Consider the following 13,272-nt stretch of genomic DNA (forward strand, 5'->3'; position numbering starts at 1 on the left):
AAAAAAAAAAAAAAAAAAAAAAAAAGGCTGGCTCAGGTGGCTGGTGAGTTGGTGCTGGCGAGTTGGTGCTGCTGGTTGGCTGGGAGCTCAGCCAGGCTCGTCAGTCAGTGACCTCAGTTCCCTTGTATAGGCTGCTAGGGCTGCTTTGTGGCATGGTGGCTGTGTTGCAATAATAAATGTCCCAAGAGTCTGGCAAAAGCTGCATCACCTTTTATGACTTAGCCTTGGAAGTTGCGTAACAACAGTGTCACCATTATCACAAGCCCACCCTGTTTCAAGGAGAAGGAATATCGACCTTACCTCTTAATGACAGGAGTGTCCAGTCTCATTGTGGAAAGGGATGAGAGATAGGAGGTAACATGGTCATCTTTGGAGAGAACAGTCTCCCACGAAACAAATCCATGACAGAAGATCTCCCATTCCATCACCGTTTGTCTCTACTAAAAATACAGAACTTAGCTGGCTGTGGTGGCACACGCCTGTAATCCCAGTTACCCGGAAGGCTGAGGCACAAGAGTAGCTCGAACTTCGGGGATGGCGGTTGCAGTGAGCTGAGATTACACCACTGCACTCCAGCCTGGCTGATAGAATGAGATTGTGTTGCAAAAGATAAATAATTCTTTTTTAGAATTTATACTCAAGAACCCGTCATCTAATAGGAAAATCAGATTCTTTAAAGAAAGAAGATTCACATCTAATTCATATTCCATTTGCATTTGTAGGTCAAAAATGACAATGATAATTTATTCTTTTCCTAAAGTAGCCCGTGAATAGTGTCGAAAAATCAAAACAGGCTTGGAAATGATTTGCCATTGGCATGGGTGTGTTTCACAGTGCATTCACTGTTTTATACTTTAAGCATTTAATGCATATTAAGCATTCATTCAACTAATAGTCACTGAGTACTGTGTCAGCTGTTGGGTTTACATTAGCAAATGGAGCCAGATACAGTCCTCCCCTCGTAGAACATGTCATATAGTGAGGAAGGTGGGCATTAATTAACACATAACAACCAAATAAATGTGAACTCACAACCTTCTTAGATGTTATAAAGGAAAGGAACTCTGGGAGTATCTGTTGGTGAATCCTGACATAGTCTCCTCTGATGAAGTGCTATTGTGGCAGAGATCTGAAAGGTGGAGGAGACATCATCTTGCCAAGAGACAATGTGAGTGTGTGTCACATCCCTGTGTGGATCCATGTGCAGACATCTGTGGATGCACATACGCCTAGTTCATGGGCATTTCCAAGAAAGCAGCCACTTCTGCTGTCGTTCATTAGTAAACTCTCAAAAAGCATATATTCGTACAAGCCTTAGCAGAGGTCTAAGTCAGCCTTTGTCGTTCATGAAGAAGTACTTAATTTTGAATAATGGTGATGATTGTGAACAAGTACAATGGATATAAGGGATAAAATACAAGACTAGTTTTCCAAGTATGGTCTAGCAGGCCCTGGAGTCCCCAAAAGGTCCTTTTAGGGTATCTGTGAGGTCAAAATGATTTCTTTATTTTTTTTAATAGAGAATGCAAACCACAGTTTATATTTTATAAACACGAACTTTTGTATTATAAATACAAATTAAGAAAAGATAGTGGTATGTTAACTGTTATGAGGGATGAAAACTTGATATAAACTTTAAAAGGCTGCTTTCTGCATCTACATCAATGTAATTTCATGATTCTCTACCCATTTCATTTATGGAATCTCTATAATCAAATTCTCCTTCATTTTTGTGCCCCTGCATGGGAAGTGGTAGGTGAATACCTGTAGGAATACAGTCTCTTGTCTGCTCCTCCACTCGGAAGGAGCCCTGTGTCTGTTCAGTATACTCTCAGAACTTTGTCTTCATGAGCAGCCAGATCATAGAGAAGAGCCTTACAACTTCCTGTATCCCACAGCTAGACAGTGTTATTTATATAAGGATCCTGAAACCAGCCGCTGTTCATGGGTAGGAGACCATATTACTGTTGTCTCCCAACCAGTATGTGAGGTTAGGGACAGCAAAACCAAAGAACCATCTCTAGTTTGGGGATCCCACAGTCTGATATCCCTTTCTGTGCCTCCAGATGCTAAACATATGCAAAGTGGAGAATGGTAAATACAATTAAACACTTTCTTTCCTGTAAAGTTAACTTAAGATTGCCAGACACAACATCCCACACACTAATTGTATGGTCCCAAGATGCACTGCAGATTTCTTTAGCATCTGACCACAGAACTGAGGAAGTTGCTTCCTTGTGGCCAGAGAGGGTCAGTATGGGAGTCCCTGTTAGTCTCAACTACTCTGTTTTCTGTCTCCTTCTTGGTCAATTTGTGGATTCCTCCATTTCATCTTCTTCTGTAGGGACTGTAGATCAGATCCTTAGTATCTTATCCCAGGAGCCAATGCAAAATTTAGTTCCTGAGCGATCAACAGTGGTAGAATGGACACTTCCAGCATGACCTGGGCAACAGTGTAGGGTTTTCACTTTGTTTCTTTTGGCATTCCACTCCCGTAAGAATAGTCTGATCCATGGAGGCACTCAGTAATAAGCAAGACAAACTGTCTTTTTTCACCCAGGCCCCATCTTTTACAACATCCATATGTTCCACAATTGTCAGTGTTGACTTTCCTTCTAAGGACCAGATCTGAGAAGCCTTTTATCATAAGAACCAGTCAAGATCCATACCTCTGCCCCTTAAATTGGACTGATCCCGTCATCGTGGACACATTGCTCTGGCTGGGGTACTGTCTACTTCTCCATGTATTCTATTTCCATAACTTCTTCTGATGAGATGTTCTCCAGTTCCAAGTGTTTGACCAAGGACATTCACGGAAACTGACCTGAATAAGAAAATCAAACTCCATGTAATTGTGGAACCCATTTTTATCCTTTAGTAATTTACTGATGGTGTTACTAAGGTCAGCACTTTCAGAGACAGCAGAGATTGAGAAGAACACATCGACGCCTATTTCTTGTTGTCAGTGTAGAAGCGTGTTTAGAGCTGAGCCACAGCAGGGAGTGCACACAAGACTTGCCCACAGAAACATATGGGTTAGTAAGCTGAGAACCGGAGCTGCTGTCTCTTAGGACTATGAAGAGAGAGCTCAAAATTAGACTGTACAGGAGCGAGAAGCTGCAGTCTAATCCTGGACTCTGCTTTCTCTCCTTGGGTCTCCTCCCAATTTTCATAAGACTGAGACATGATTTGCCTTTTTTCTCATTCCTTTTCTCAACGAGTATCAGTGTTTTCCAGAGACTAGGTGATGTGGTTGATGTGATTTATCTCAACAGATTGAATTCAGAAGCATACGTGAAAATTCAGTTATCATCTATTAAGCCCGACATTAAAAAGCTCTGCAAAAATGTGAAAGAATGACATTCTTCTTGTTAAATTGTTTTTAGTTTTGGAAAATACGGTTATGTTTCATAGTGATGTGTTAACGTGTAATGGGTTCATTATTTTTAAATGAATTTAAAAGTATTTCTAAAATTTGTTTTAACTCATAATATGGCATTTATCTATAGATAAAGTCCACATAAAAGGTTTTTTTGGGGGGGTTGCAATAATTTTTTAAAGTGTAAAGGGGTTTTGAAACCAAAAAGTTTGAGAATGACTGAAATGTGGCATTCAGCTTGACTTTAGGCATGTTACTTAATCTCTCTGAGACTCTATAAAACGGGATGATGATCAAAGTACTTCCCTCATAAAATGATGAAAGGAGTTAATATATGTCATGAGCTCCTAACAATACATGGTGCAGAGTAAGCATTCGATATATATTAGCTTTATTATCATGTTTAATGTGAAAGCAGAACTTCCGTGACTCCAAGCATGACTGAAGCACAGTTGAAGAATTCTTGGTTGTTTTTGGAGCCATCTGTATTGTTTTTGTAAAACAAAATACTCCAAAGGGAAAGAAATTAGATTTTATGATTTTTCTTTTGAGTTGAGATAGAACAGGGGTTTTTATTGGCAAGTGGCGAGGGTGTGGAAGCGTGAAGTGATGTAGAGTCGGAACACCTTGAGGTCCGTTTTCAACACCCCCCCTGCTTGGTGCACTCCTCAACCATCAGCCTTACAACCAAGGTTCTGCTGTGTTCAGAATCATGGAGAACAGGTGGCAGATTTGGAAAGCTCTGCAGAGACCGTGGTGGGCATCAGGGCTCCATCCTCTTAGACCCAGAGCCGCAGGGGAGGCTGACAATAAGGGACATCTCATTCAGTCCCCACACTTTTCAGATGGAGAAGCCAAGGCTCAGAGAGATGAGTGGCTCACAGCCACTCCCCCGGCGTAAGAGAAACCTAATCAGGATGAGAACCAGAATTTCCCTGACTCGGAAAGGATATGAGGCTTAGAATCAGAACTGGTTTTAGCCTCAGTCTGAAGCCTTAATTGGTTGTCTGATATTAGCAATGTGTTTAAACCTGATACTCAGTATTCTTGTTTGTAAAATGGAGGCAAAAATATCTACCATCCCAGGGTTATGAAAAGGATCAAATGAGGCATCTCATGAAGGTCCTAGGACACTTTGATTTGGTATCTTTCTGGTCCTTTCCACGTAAAGTCCATAGAGAGAACTCCCCAGTGAAATACATAGTTCTTTGCAAAAGTGTCTTAAATATTGTGCTTTGTGGCTTTTGTAACATTTTCTTTTTTCTGTCTTTTTAGGACAGCCCAGAAACTTGCAGGACCTGTGCCGAATTAAAATTCGACAATGTATAGGCCTTCAAAACCTAAAGCTACTTGATGAACTACCAATTGCCAAGGTCATGAAAGACTACTTAAAACACAAATTTGATGATATCTGATATGCCAGAACTGTGAGCAAGATTAGGAGTTATATTTCAGATACTTAAAAGGCTTTTTGCCTTGCACACAGTATATCCTATGCAATTTCTGATTTGCTGTGAAATCAGAAAGCAGGTATACACTTTTGGGTTTTCTGTTTGTTTGGTTGGTTTTCATTGTAAGGGAGGGACTTTTTTATATATATGAAAACACACACCACATGCTTGAAGGTCTTAATTTGGTTTCTTGGTCCAAGTTTAAGAGGTCCAAGCTTTGTATACAATACTGCATTTAGAAAAATGGTTGGTTTTTTTTTTTTTTTCTTAAATGACACAAGCAGGTTTGGAGTGGAGAATGTACCCTTTCCAAATTTCTGGTTTCCTTGGTAAGCATGGTATTCTAACCCAGCAGAGCACTTGCTAACGTTTGGAGGCACAGTTTCACCCAGGGGGGCCCTGGGTTCCTCTGGAAGATGCCCTAAGAAACGTTTAAAGTAATGCTGTCACCTCATTCATTTTTAATGAGTACAAATTGACTGTTTCGAACTGTTCTTTTTCCTAATTAATGTAGCTTTCGGATGACATAAGTCCAGTACCTCTGCTTTTCTTTTGGTGTGCTCTTGTTTTTAATTTATTATTTTTAACAGCTGTAGTACACTACCCTGAGACATTATGTCTCGATTTCTATCTCTAGTTAGAGTTGTGCTTTTAAAAAAAATTAACAGGAAAGAAAATAACTTTACGAAGCCAGTGTATTCTGTTTTTAAAACTGTGCCTGCAGTGCAATACTCTTTCTGGTGTATTTTATCCATTATTTCACTTGCTGGTCATCATTTCACAGCCAGCTTTGACATGCCCGTGAGAACAGGAGCCGCCACTTTAATTTTCATTGCAGAACCATAGTATGTCAGTAGCAATTTCCATTTTAAGCTATGCGTTTTACTTCACTTTAAGCAGAAAATTTTGTACTCTGGTGGTAGAGTGTTCCCTAAAAATTGTTAAGTCATTTGGCTTTAATGGTTAAATAATTTGAGATGGCTTCATGGTGTTTCTTTTCTTCCCAGTTTAAAAAAAAAATACTTTTTAAGGGTAAAATCTTTAAGGGGTACACATTTATAAGTCTGGCTAATTTCTAATACGCTAATTACAACATTTCCTCTTTTAAGGTTATATACAGTGAGGCTCTTCAGGACGATTATTTTCTGGGTTGCTGGGGCATATGTGATGTAAACACAGATAGGATAAAGTGTCAGTAACAATGGAAAAGGTTCCAGAGGCATTAGGCATCTCAGAGGATGCCCTCCGAAACGTTTTCTGTGCTTGATTTGTGTTAATAGCTTCAGAAAAATCTTTTCACATGTCCCAGTGTCGTTCTTAGTGCTTTGGGAAAAAAATACTTAAACACTGTTAATAAACTTGTTATCAGAAGTTTACAAGATGAAGGGTTTCTCTCATCTGAATTTCTGGATTTCAGTCATAAAGTGTAAAGTGATTTCACCTAGAAGTGTAACTAAGCGGAATTAGGAATCTTCTCTGGCCTTACCTTTTTCAGAGCCAACATGTGCTGTTTTCTCAAGCACGGGGTTTGTTCTCTCGGGTGCAGAGTAGCTGTGGCTTCATAGACTCTGATCTGCTTGTGCCCAGGCATTGCCCAGGTTTCGGAAGACGGGCAGCTTCAGAAACAAGGAGTGTTTGGGAGATTGCTGGTGTGGCCCATAGACTCTTTGGCATAGCCCCTTTCACAGGCAGCCAGTCTGAGTGTGGCCAGTTTTATAACCATCCTCAAACTAGCCAGAGCCTGATGGATAGGAACAGGTAGTCTGTCCTTTTCCCTATAGAAATGTCTCCAACAAGTTATCTCCAGAGAGAGTCCCTTGTGAAGACAGCTGCTGAGCTGTATTCTCGTTCTTTCCACCAATACCCAGGTCAGGGCTAAGACACACTAGCAGTGTTAGGGACATGGTGTGGCCAGAAATGAATTGTTACTTCTCCCTGAAACCCCAGGCCCAGGGAGATGAGGAATCAGGAGGGTGTCTGGAGTTTCTGCACTCTGATCAGTGATGTTAATGTTACACTTGCACAGGGCTTATTTCCACAGATGTGTGTGTGTGTGTGTGTGTGTGTGTGTGTGTTAATTTGTTCACTTAGTTTAAAATGATTTTCTCTCCCCAGCCATTCAAAGGTTTCCAAACTAAGCCACTGAGTTTGAGTCAGGGAATTCCAAGTAAAAAGATCAGATTAAGGTAAATTCTTTGTTCTGTATTGCTGCTGTGACTTCAGAAAAACAATTATGAGAGCTCTTCCTGGAAGTCTGAAATTTCTGTTTAATGAAGAAGTGTATAATTCCATTATTTATTGTTTGAGGTTTGATTTATCTGAAAGCTTAAAAAGAGTGTTTTATTTTTGTTGTTAATAAAATCCCAATCACATACCGCATTTCACAATAATTAAAATGTCTCCAAGTTGGTTGCTGGTGAATTACAGTGGTGAAACCTGCAGGTCTGCATTTGAATTGGATTGACAGAGAAGCATTCTGTGGTCACATAATGAATAGAGAAAACAGGTATTTTCAGAAAAATCAACTGGTTGTTTTTTCCAGAAACAGAACAGAAGATGTTCAGAGTATTTTCAAATTTGTCACTGATTCTTTTATGTTTCCTTTGAAATTTATTATTTAAGCCTATTACTAAACCTTTATAAAAATATATTTGGCAAGTACACCAAAGAAACCAGCTCATAAAAGATTATGATCATTAATGAACTGCAAACCTCATCTTTCAAAAACAAGGTTTTGTGTTTCTTTTTTTTTTTTTGTAAATATTTGTGTTTATAAATGTACAGCAGAGTAAGAGTGCTTTTTAGATTATTTAAATCCCGTATTTCTAAACTGTTTACTACACAGTAATCCATGCCTGTTAGTTTGGAGGACTTGACTGTTTCGTTTTTTAATTCATTATCAGTCATGCTTGGAACAGCATTTCCACTAGAGAATTCAGTGTCCTGGCAGTAGCAAGAGTACACATCTGGAGCATGAGGGAGTCTAGCATGATTTGTCAGATGCACACCCTACGAGACAAGAATGTGTAGTTTAATTACCAGAGTGGACCGTACGCAATCGAGATTCTGATTCCTGCAGAAGTGCTCATTAGCCCAGAATGTGATTGGGATAAGGCCATTTGCCCACAAATTTAGCTTTTCATGTAACTCCTAGTGTGTTATATCATAATGTATTTTGTTCTTCCTTTTTAATGTAAGTTTTGCTTTGGGTCAATTTGAATTAAAAAAAATCAAATCTGATTTAAAACGTGTTGGAGTTGTGTTTTATTAACAGTCTACCTTAACTTTTTACTATGTCTAGCTATTTGGTGAAAATAAATAAAAATCTATCCTTCCTTCCTCAGCATTTTAGATCGCTGGGAATTGTTTAAGAATACGATGATGTGAAAACAATACCGCTCTACACTGTCACCGGATAAGCCAGTTCTTACCCTCCATTAGTTTTTTTTAATGCATTCTGCAAATACCAACCAACAAAGGATGATCACAGTGTTGAGTGTATTGACCCAGCACTGGGCCTTCTTGGGCCTAATCACCACCGGCCGCGTGCATGCCACACCTTGACTGAGGACAGGATTTGGACCTCCGTGTTTCTAAACGTAGGAGAGTACGCAGTCAAAGCAGTGAATCTGAGGGAGTTACCCTGCAGGAGATGAAGCAAAACAACTTTGATTTCACATTTCCTCTGTAAAACATAAGCACAGCTTGATTCAGGAGAGACCTGAAGTGAATATGAATGATGGTGTGCTGAGAGAGGGGAGGAGGGACTGCTTAGCGCCCCACGCAGAAATGGGATGTTTTGGAATTACAGTCTTGTTGCAGCCTTGTCCAGGGTTTGGCACGAATGAAGGCCAGGAGTAGGACATTTGAAACCATTTCTAATGATCAGCAGGGGAGCTGAGCTTTGAAAAATAGCTGTGTTGCTTGGAAACCTTGAGATCATTCCTTTTCCAATATGATATAAGTAGTGTATTGTTTTCTCAGCCAAAAGACAGTTTCCAAAAATGGTTACAGCTATTGATAAAACATTATCTACTTGATAAAAAAAAAAAAAACAGTTCCACATCTCCTGTATTTGGATACTGAAGATGAAGGAAAATGGATTTGTATCCTCTGCCTCTATTTATGTAACTTAATGTAACTATATGTGCTTAACTGAAGGAGTAAGAGTGAAGTTTTACAAAGTTTTGATGTTAGAACTCAAGATCCAAAGTTACTAAGATACAAAGATAATTTTTCCTTATCTTCAGTTACTTTGTTATTACCTGTTAAACAAAACAAAGGGTCAGCTAGCATATGGCCTCCTGGATCTCATGACTTCTCTTGTATGCCCCTGGCAAATAGTGTTCCACACTTTGTAATATATTTCCGGAAGACCATGGCACATTTGATGGATATTTCCTTATCTTCCAGAAGAACTCCATGATTCCTGAGTGACAGTTAACCTTCTGAATCATGTTTGAAAAGACTGAGGTGATTTGTGTATGGTTGTAAAAGATCACGGGTGTGGGAGTAAAACCCTGAACAGGCCCGGTTGCCCAGTGCTTGATCCCTCACTGTCCTGAGCGAGTGTCTTACACTAAATGTGTACATGTGATCTTCAAGTCTCCTTTATTCCACTGTGCCTAGAGCACCTCGTGCTGCCTTTCACTTGTGTATCTGCAAGGCAAGGGGCTGATTCATTCTGGCCTGTAAACCGTTAGAAGTAAAGGATAACATTCAAGCACAGTGCTGCTCTTCTTTCACAGATGTGACCTTTTAAAAACGTCATCATTTGTAGTTATAAATTATTTTATTTTTGAGACAGAGTCTCGCTCTGTCACACAGGCTGGAGTGCAGTGGCACAGTCTCGGCTCACTGCAACCTCCACCTCCCATGATTGTCTTGCTTCAACCTCCCAAGTAGCTGGGATTATAGGCATGCACCACCATGCCTGGCCTACAAATGTATTTTAAATCTTGACTCCAGTATCTTGAAAATCTCACTTGGAACCTTTGTTTCCTTTTTATTAAAGCATTGTTTTAAATTAAAAGTGGAATGTTACATTATATTGAGAAGTAATGAAGTGATTCACTTTTCTGTGAAATCGTAGTTAACAAATCAGAACAGAGATGGCTGAATTTGGACAATGGCATTCAGTTTAGTTTGAGAAATTTGCTTATGTGATGAGTAAACTGACCCTTTGTGACTGACACAGTACTCCAGCTGCAGAGATTTCCTATTTTATCTGGCAAATGGAGTCATATTTTTCTTGCTGCTCAAATTTGAGCTAATGTTGCTTTTCTTCCTCTGCTAGTTTTAGGTCAGGTCACTTCTTAGTTTTCTTTTTCTTTACCAGAAAAAAGAACACTTGTGGGGCATGGACTTACTGTACATGACCATTTTAGATTTCTCGAGAGAGTTTCTAGATTTTCCCTCTCTTAATTCTGGTCACTTAACCCTTTAGTGAAATACAAGCCTGTGTACAAGGTGTAGACTCAGGTTGTTTTAGTGTGCTACTTTAGAGTTCCCAAACGGCTTATTTCCTCTGCCTTACCTTCCTCTGGTAGAAACGTAGCTTATCATTTTGGAAGAATGCCTAATGAGCTGGCTACAGCCATTTTTCATCTTGGGTGGTACCAGAGAACAAACTGCATTTCTTCCTGCTTTGCCACTGGTGCTCTTAAGCAGTCATTTGCTATGAGTTCACTGGGCAGAGGGTTCCTTGAAGACAGACACTGGGTCTTACTTGCCTGACCCTCAAACTGTATTTGCCAAAAGAATTCATTTTCTAGGGCTTTAGTGAAGCATGCGGCATTTGGTCCCTAGCCTGTTAACTTCATTCCTTCAAGACTCCAAGGAAATGAGGGCCAGGCCGTTCATAGCTCTGTCTCAGGTATGTATGGCCCTCCTAATTCCTGCCAGTATTGCCTTTTGTTCTTCTTCTTCCCTCCGTCTCCCTTCAGCTTCCCTGCCATCAGCATCACCTGGCAGTGGAACTAGCTACTGGTCTCCTGTGGGCACTAAGACCTTCAGGTGAGACCATTGGATTTTGGTTGCCACGAACTGTATGATTCAGAATTCTCCCTCCCTGAGCTTCCGGAATGCTGCAAGCCCCCGAAGGAGGCAGGACAAGGCACACTCTAGATGGCTGGTTCAGAGCTGCCCCCAGGCACCCACGGCTCACTTGAGGCATCCCCTCCGGTTCCAGCTGGGAATGTGCAGCGCTCTCTGTGAAGCTGGATGGGGCTGAGATGGAGCCCCTGCCCTGTCACCACCCCGTGTTGCTTTCTCTCCAGTGTTTCGTACACATGAGTGGCATCATTCTTAGGAAAGCCTCGGCCGACTTGGTCCTTGTTTTCTTGGACCATATCTGCACTCTTTAGTGTCTGCCTGGCTCAGCGCCTTTCACACAGTGAATGCTCCCACAGTATTTATCAAGTGAATCTAGTTCTTCCTTGGGCAGGTGGGAGAGCCAGGCCTCCTTACCCTCTAAGCTGGTCCTCACCATCCCTGAATTAGTGTCACTCCTCTTCTGCTGGCATCCAGTTTTCCATGGAATGGAAATCACTCCATTATGAAGACAGTAATGATACAGTGAGACCCATTTTGGCAAGAGTTGGCAAGGCTCAGGATTTCACATGCTGTACTTCCTGGATTTAAAGCCCACACATCTATAAAATGCCTGTAATTTCCTATAAAGTGTGGTCCAAGATTTCAGCCTTAGCCTCCACCATGCCTTTTGGATACTTGGATAATTCTTTTTTCTTAATTGAGACAGAGTCTCACGCTGTCACCCAGGCTGGAACGCAGTGGTGTGATCTTGGCTCACTGCAACCTCTGCTGCCTGGGTTCGAGTGATTCTTGTGCCTCAACCACCTGATTAGCTGGGACTACAGGCATGCACCACCATGCCAGGCTTTTTTTTTTTTTTTTTTTTTTTTTTTTTNTTTTTTTTTTTTTTTTTTTTTTTTTTTTTTGGTATTTTTAGTAGAGATGGAGTTTAGCCATGTTGGCCATGCTGGTCTCAAACTCCTGACCTCAGGTGATCTGCTAGCTTTGGCCCCCCAAAGTGCTGGGATTACAGGTGTGAGCCACCACACCTGGCTGCCTTTTGAATAATCTTGAATAAAAGGAAACAGCTTGGGTTCCGGGACTCCCTTAGGAACTCCGTGTGCCCTTGGCTGGCCTCGGGAGTATGGCAATAAGAATTACTTCCTAAGCAAGGATGCTACTGCTCTCAGCTCTGCCTGTCCACTGACGATGAGATGGGCTGGCTAACAGCATGCGAGCCTGCACAGGGGCCAGCAGCGTGCAAACTTGGCTGGCGTTTTCTTCCAGCTTTCATTACAGGCAGCCGTCCTTTCTTTTCTTGTGACCCCTCACGTTTATAACATACACTTCCACTGAAAAGAGAAAAGAGACCTGTTAAAGAGACTTGGGGAGGAGTAGGGAGAAGAACTTGGATATGTTGTCTATGAAATAAATATCCGTGTATCAGATAGCACCCTGTTGGGTGGTCGTATACATTTTACATTCGACATTTGCTTATGTGGCGTCTCCTCCTGAAGTTTATATAAGAAGCTGATAAGTTATCAGTTTGTTAGACCATTAGGCAAGTAAAAAGTAAGATTGCCAATGTCAGTGTGCTGATTTCAAGGCTGTCACGTCATTAGAGTCTATCCTAATTCATCAGCCTTTGAGACTAAGATAGTGATGCTTTATCCCAGAAAGCATTGTTGACTCAAATATACTATCTATAGAGCATCTCAAGGTTTAAAATCACTGTGCACATGTCAGTGACAAGGTGGCCGTGTCTCTTGCAACTTCCTGTCAAAACGAATACTGGGTAGATTTGAAAGTCACCACTGCAGCCTCCCAGCCCCATCCCTGGCAGGTGTTTCTAGGGTGATGAACGGCCCTTGCCTCTTCCCTCTCCTAGTCAGGAGAGCCTTCCCTGAGAGGAATGGAGCGGGACACACGGTGGCGGTCCAGTGACAGATTCTAAGGAGGACCTGGTGCCTGGAATGGAGACAGGCAGTGTATGAGGGCAGTAGCATCCTTACCTAGGGGCCCCTCAAAGACTAGGGCACATCTTGCCTGGGGCCAGGAGAGCTTGCCACCGTGTCCTGCCTGCACTGGGGCTTAGAAAGCAGCTGCTTCTCTGCTACAAACTGTTCTGAACACTCACCTTTAGCCCCACTTCTTATTAAATCTGTTCTCGGACACATTTGTCCGATAATATGTAAATGACATACGTGTCACCACCCACTCCAAGGGGTGCATACATTTACGTTAAAGCCTTAGATGAACAGGGATGAGGTTCTGATACAAGGCATGCTGGTGCTGGGTGCGGTGGCTCACATCTGTAATCCCAGCATTTTGGGATGTCAAGGCGAGCAGATCGCTTGAGGTCAGGAGTTTGAGACCAGCCTGGCCAACAAGGTGAAACCCTGTCTCTAC

The 13,272-nt window shown here is 41.5% G+C and overlaps 1 protein-coding gene and 1 pseudogene across 1 annotated transcript in view; one reads left to right on the plus strand and one right to left on the minus strand.

The window, feature by feature from the left end:
* The window catches only part of ASB7 (ankyrin repeat and SOCS box containing 7), a 49,726-nt gene extending 41,648 nt beyond the window's left edge, over window positions 1-8,078 (plus strand). Inside the window, exon 6 of the mRNA XM_017518805.2 lies at window positions 4,655-8,078. Coding sequence (XP_017374294.1) covers window positions 4,655-4,794 — 140 coding nt within the window. The 3' untranslated portion in view covers window positions 4,795-8,078. The remainder of the gene's footprint in view (window positions 1-4,654) is intronic.
* LOC108294898 lies at window positions 1,143-4,143 on the minus strand (annotated as a pseudogene).
* Window positions 8,079-13,272: the final 5,194 nt, after the last annotated feature.

The sequence above is a fragment of the Cebus imitator genome, unplaced genomic scaffold, assembly GCF_001604975.1.
Source record: "Cebus imitator isolate Cc_AM_T3 unplaced genomic scaffold, Cebus_imitator-1.0 Scaffold19, whole genome shotgun sequence".
Lineage (NCBI taxonomy): Eukaryota > Metazoa > Chordata > Mammalia > Primates > Cebidae > Cebus > Cebus imitator.